At 29.6% G+C, this 6,637-nt stretch overlaps 2 protein-coding genes across 2 annotated transcripts; one reads left to right on the top strand and one right to left on the bottom strand.

Annotated features, from left to right (window-relative positions):
- Window positions 1-1,512, top strand: PmUG01_09024600 (vivapain-2, putative; the record flags this gene model as incomplete). Its single annotated transcript, XM_029004930.1, has 1 exon — window positions 1-1,512. The coding sequence occupies one exon, from the start codon at window positions 1-3 to the stop codon at window positions 1,510-1,512; it is 1,512 nt and encodes a 503-aa protein (XP_028861570.1).
- A 1,147-nt stretch (window positions 1,513-2,659) lies between these two features.
- On the bottom strand, window positions 2,660-6,523 carry SET7 (SET domain protein, putative; the record flags this gene model as incomplete). The annotated part of the gene is made up of 7 exons (XM_029004929.1): window positions 2,660-2,719; window positions 2,998-3,085; window positions 3,408-3,849; window positions 3,994-4,098; window positions 4,347-4,502; window positions 4,704-5,924; window positions 6,409-6,523. 7 exons carry the CDS (start codon window positions 6,521-6,523, stop codon window positions 2,660-2,662), a joined length of 2,187 nt encoding a protein of 728 aa, XP_028861569.1.
- Window positions 6,524-6,637: the final 114 nt, after the last annotated feature.

Below are 6,637 nucleotides of genomic sequence, written 5' to 3'. Positions count from 1 at the left end.
ATGGAGTATCACGTGGAGTATTCTAATGACAAATACGTTAAACCCGAAAAAGAACTTTTTGTGGAAAAAACAGAGGAGAGCAGCAGTTCTAAAAAGAAAAAGAATTTACTGATCATCTTTTCCATATCAGCAATATGCATATTTGCTTGTTCCGTAATATATATCAGCAAATTAGGACCAAATAGCGAAATTTTTAATAATTCATCTACGGAAATTGTGAATGATGACTTTGTAATTAATTCTTTATTAAAGAGCAAAAGTGGGAAGAAATTAATTGTATCAAAAATTGAGGAACTAATATCGGCATATGACAAAAATGAGGAAAACTTAGAAAAGGGTAATGAGAAGACTAACATGATAATTGCATTGGATAGTAGCAACAGTAATAGTAGTAGTAGTAATAATTATAATGAAAATAACAATGATAATTCAAGTAGTTATAAGAAAAGGTTTGGAAATTTAAAAGTAGTAAACAAACAAAGTATAGTAAATTTTTTTGATACAAAATTTTTAATGAATAATTTAGAAACAGCGAGCGCTTTTTATACGTTTATAAAAGAGCATCATAGAAAATATAAAAATGTGGATGAGATGCAAGAGAAATTTCTTATTTTTTCGGAAAATTTTAAGAAAATAAATTTACATAACAAATCGAATAATTTATATAAAAAAAAAATTAACAGATTTGCAGATTTAACTTTTGAAGAAGTGAAAAATAAATTGTTAACTTTAAAAAAGTTCGATGCAAGTGATAGTAATAATAGTAATGGGTATAAACGAGCACACTTAAGTAATTACGAAGATGTACTGAACAAATATAAGCCAAAAGATGCTGTGTTGGACTATGTACGTTATGACTGGAGGTTACATAAAGGTGTTACCCCTGTTAAGGATCAAGGAAATTGTGGTTCATGTTGGGCTTTTAGTGTTGTAGGTGTTATAGAATCTCAGTATGCCATCAGGAAAAATGAGATGATTTTTGTTAGTGAGCAAGAATTAGTTGATTGTTCATTACATAATTTTGGATGTGATGGTGGATTCACCTCCTTAGCTTTTGAGGATATAATAGATATAGGAGGATTATGTACAGAAGATGAATATCCCTATGTTGCTAATATGCCGGAAATGTGTCAAGTAGATTCATGTCAAAAGAAATATACCATTAATAGTTATGTAGAAGTACCTGAAGATAAATATAAAGAGGCTATTCAGTTTGTAGGACCTATTACTATATCTGTAGCAGCCAGTGAAGATTTTATATATTATGACGAAGGTATATTTGATGGAGAATGCGCGGGAGAACTAAACCATGCTGTATCGATTGTTGGTTATGGTGTGGAAGAAAAGTACAATTCAGTTACCAAAAAGAATGATAAACATTATTACTATATTATTAAAAACTCGTGGGGAAAATACTGGGGAGAAAACGGATATATGAGAATTAAAACAGACGAGTTTGGACTCAAAAAAACTTGCTCGTTAGATGAAGCGTATATTCCTTTAGTTGAGTAGGAGACAAGAGTGAGCTACATATATATATATATATATGTATATGCGCCTTGTGTGCGTTAAGATAAAATTAAGCACACGTTCTCCATTTCATATATAAGTTGAATTTAGAAGCACTATATAATAATAAAGGTCCCAATCCCCTCCCCCTTTTATTATTGTAGAAAAAGTGAAAAGGTGGTTGTACTGTACATACGTAAGGGTAAGAAAACTTTTAAATAAATACATCTTTGAGTAATTTCTTTTTTTTACCGTTTTTCTCCGTTTTGCGAATTTGTTCACATATTTTTATTTATTTATTTTTTTTTTTAGCATCCTTTTGTCGTTTTGTTTAGCGTTTTTTTGATCACTTTTATGCGTTTTTACTGATTCCGGTTCATTTTTATTTTTTTGCGAATTTTTTTTGCTCATTCGTTTGCTCGTTTTGCCATACTTTATTTGATTTTTTGTACGTGCCTTTTTTTATTATTTTGACCAAGTTTTTTTTGATTATTTTTACTAAGCTTTTTCTGATTTTTTTCTCATATTTTCTTAGTCTTTTTTGCCATACCTTTTTTCATCATTTTTTACCGTCCTTTGTTCTTTTTTTTTTTTCCTTCTTTTTTCCTTTTGTTACTACTATTTAGTAATTCCCTGTTATTAATAATAATATTCTTATTTTAAATGTTGTAAACAAATATAGTCAGAATGAAATGAAAAAAAAAAAAAAAAAAAAAAAAAAAAATAAATACAAATAAAACACAAATAAAACTATAAAAAGTAGGATGTATTTATAAAATCGTAGAAACAATTTTAAAATATTTAAAATTAAAATACTAGAATGATGATATAATTTTTTATTAACAAATATGGTTTTATTTTTTTTTACTTTTTTTTATTTTTTTTTTCTTTTTTTTGCTATAAGTACATTGTGTGGATGAAGCATTGTAATTTTTTTTTTTTTTTTACTTCTGTAGAATTGACAAATTTTGGGAATAAAAAATGTGAGCTTTCGGACAATAAGACAATAATTTAATATTTGCGTTTGGGCTTTTCACATTATACATAAGTGGAGAGAAAAGTACTACGATACCGACAGAAATGAAATATGTCCCTTAACATAAGCATATATATACATATATGTATATTTATATGTATATTTTATTTTTGTTCACTCCTCTATCTGTGGGGCATCTGTAGTGGTCAAGCTATCAATCCTGTAGTATTTGTTCTGAAGGAAGAAGTGTGCATGTGTATGTATACTCACATGTTGAGTGTGTTAATAGTATTGTGACCATGTAGTCTTCCTTTCATAGTGTGCGCATATATATGTGTGTATAAGCGTCAACATATATGTCCGTGTGTTTGCGCGTGTACGTCGATGAACATTTACATATATATATACATGTTATACATTGCGTATACGTATCGATATGCACATATATATAGCTACGCAGACAGGTAGATGGATGGACGTGGTGTGCACTACATTTACTCTTTGTTACTTACCAAGGAGTCCTTTAAGTAGTCATGGGAATACCCACATAATATTTCCAGTAAATGTATGGACTTCAAAAAATGTGAACAAATTCTTTTCCTAAAAAATGGTAAGAATAAGTGTACAAATAAAATTCCCAAGTTCATTTTTCATCTAACTTTTCAAAACGTATATATAACAAATGTTTATTCACATTTTGTCACTTGATTGAGTATATGAATATTTTATTTTTTTTAGTAGGGAGGCAGAAATAAAAATATAATATATATATATATATATATATATATATATATATATATATATATATGTCATATATGGTACTGTATATGTGTACTATATAGTGTAAAAAGTAAAGTGTAGATATATATATATGTATACATATTAAAACCAAAAAAAAAAAAAAAAAATTTTTTTTTATTACTTGTCTTCATAGGAAATTGTAAAATCATTTTCTGTTAATAAAATATCAGCATTGATAGAATTTGCATGAATTTCTCCTAATTCTTCATATAACCAAGCCAATACATAATTGGCTCTAGGTATTACATCAACAGCATATCTAATTCTTAGCATTTGGTAATATATAGCTTTATTCCATTGACAAGCATCTCTATATCCTTCAAAAAGTATTGTATATAACTGATACATAATCCAGTGTTGAGTAAATATTTTTTCTGCCTGTACATAGACAGCTAAGGCATCTGTCAAGTCACTTTTGTCTGTTTGTTGTAACCTCTCTATGTAGCTATTTTCATATTCAATGTATTCGTATGCTGTACTCTCTGATATTTCTGATAGACAAATGTTACACTTGGTTATTATAGGTATTTCATCATGGTACTCGCTCTTTATGAAAAAAGTCCCTGCGCAATGTTAAAAATGTGTGTGTATTAGGATGTATAGCGGTGTACGTGTGTATGTGTTGAGTGAGTGCATGTCTTGTAACACCAAGCACTCCTTAACAATACATGCAACACTCGAACTAGTGGTATCCCTTTTTCTTTTACCTATTCCACAAGTTGAGCACTTAAATCCCCTGGAGTTGTCAACTGGATTTGTACACCTACTGCACATGCAGACAAACAGCCAATTCGTGAGCTTTTCTCTCCTGACTGCATATAAAGGACGGGATGAGTAAACATATTAAGTATAAATTTTGGCAATTATAAATAAACACACACATACATTAGAGCATATACACATTCGTATGCCTACATATGCATATACACATGCATGCACATGTACAAACTCTTACACATGTGGTATGCACTTGTAAAAGAAAGCGTTTTCGTGGGGGGAGACCCTAAACACTTTTGTTCTCATGTTCTCTTGTTCTCTTGTCTTTTTTTTTTTTTTTTACTGTTGGAGGATTTATACAAATCATCGTCCCCAAGATACGATATTGTAAGTTCGTCCCCGACATTTAACTTGACCCTTGCCCGTAAAACGAAGCTATCATTTTCCCCGTAATGCCAACAAGCAGTTGAATTGCAGCTATGGGCGAGCATCGAAATGCCTTTAAAAAAAATGAACGCAGCAAATAATATCATTTTGCGCATATTTTTCATGCTATTTTATAATTCTTTTTTTTTTTTTTTTTTTTTTTTTTACATTTTTACGTTTTAATGTGTTTAGTATGCTTAATCATTTTTGCTTTTTCTCTTTTTATCCTTGTTCTTGTTTTTCTTTGCTCTTTCTCTTTCTTTTTCTGCTTTACGGTTGTACAGGACCAATCCCTCGTTGTCCGTGTGGTGACCGAAGGCATTGTAGTGCCAGACTTGTATGATTCTATCGTAAATATCGGGTTCTATTAATTTGTTTTTATAATAGTAATATTTATACCCATTTTTAGTTATTTTTTTCTCACAAACTTTATCTAAAACATTGAATACATCTTTATCTGCTCCTTTGTCAGGTTCTGGAATCCACTTATCAATACATGCCTTAAAATCAATATCATTAAGTAGAGTAATTGTACACAAAGCAGCAAAATGCCATTTAAGTGGTAATTCAAAATTCTCTTCATTATTTAATTTATTTAAATAATCCCACAATTTTTCATTTAAACTTGGTGTTATAATGAATAAGGGTTTTTCTATAAATATGATAGAACCAGGTTCTAAATTCTTTCTTGTAAACATACATCTACCTTTCCCTTTAACATATGCTACTTCTACTTCATTATCTATTTCTTCTGTACTGTAGATGTCTAATTTTTCTTCAAAATATACCTCGTTTTCCTCAGACTCATTTGCTAAATGAGTTTCACTCTTATCAGTTAATATACTTTCTTTACTGTGTTCACTCTGTGTATTGCTTTTTTCTTCATCTTTTTTACTGTACTTATTATCTTTGGTTTGGTCTTCGTACGTATATACACTCTCCTTTTCATCGTCTCTCGCTTGATCATCCATATATTCGTATTCGTACTCGTCTGCTTCGTCCGCTGCTTCGTCTGCTACTCCATCCTCCACTTCGTCCACTGCTTCGTCTGATAATACATCCTCCGCTTCGTCCTCTTCGTATGTCCCATGCAGTGCTCTCCCCTTTAACTGTTCAATATCTGCTTCACGGTACAAATCTAGTTGCTCATAAGGTTCCAAATATTCTTTCGTTTCACTTTGGTATTTTCCAAAGTCACCACGTAGATATGTAAGTTTTTTTTTTTCATGATCGTTCATATATTTGTTATGTTCAGTTCTTTTCTTTTTAATATAATATTCATTAGTAAAATCTGTGCTAACAGTAGTTAAATCTTCATTCATCCGCGAAAAGGAATTTAAATAAAATTTTTCTTTTTTTCGATTTTGTTCGCTTCCTAATTCGTTATTCATTACATAATAATCTTCTAAACTGTTTTCTCGTTTTTCATTTTTATTTTCATTTTTTTTTATTTTATTTTTATATGTTTTGCCGTAGTTCTGTTCGGACGTGTCCTCTAAAAGGGGAAAGAAAGAATAGGTTTACATGTGTGTATATACATATATATATACGTATACGCATATACATTCGCATAAGTATATCTGCATACATATATACATATAAAAATGCAGAGAAAGGATTAAAAATATGAAATAACTGTCTACAGCGGAGAGGAATGGGTCATTATGCTATGCACATACACTTGTGTCACAACAGAATTACGCAAAAGTTGTTGTTACTCTTTTTATTATTTAAAAAAAAAAAAATGTACACAGATTTATAAAACAAGAAATTGAGTTATACGATATCAGGTTCAACGAGCATATTTGCATGTCCACGGTATAAAAAGGAAATACAGAAAAATAAGAGCGTGCTTGTATGTATGTCCTAAATATATGCATATGCACATATATATATATATATATATATATATATATGCCAATTTTATATACGTATGCGCGTGTGCAAACATGCATGTGTATGAGCACAAATACAATTACCTTCTAAATCTAACGTTTTTGCATGAGCCCAGTCTCTTTCATCAATTGTATCTACTTCTACTAATTTTTTTTTTTTTCTACTAGATCTCCTAAGTTTTCTAAATATAGTTTCCATAATTACTTATTTTACTTTTTTTCTGCCTATTCTATATCACTATATTTGTCACTTTTTTTTTTTTTTTTTTTTTTTTTTTTTCTTATTTTTTCTTAGTTTTTTGTTATTTTTGCT

The sequence above is a fragment of the Plasmodium malariae genome (genome assembly GCF_900090045.1).
Source record: "Plasmodium malariae genome assembly, chromosome: 9".
NCBI classification, from domain to species: Eukaryota; Apicomplexa; class Aconoidasida; order Haemosporida; family Plasmodiidae; genus Plasmodium; species Plasmodium malariae.
The sequence above is the reverse complement of the archived record's forward strand: the minus strand, read 5'-3'. Positions and strand labels throughout refer to the sequence as shown.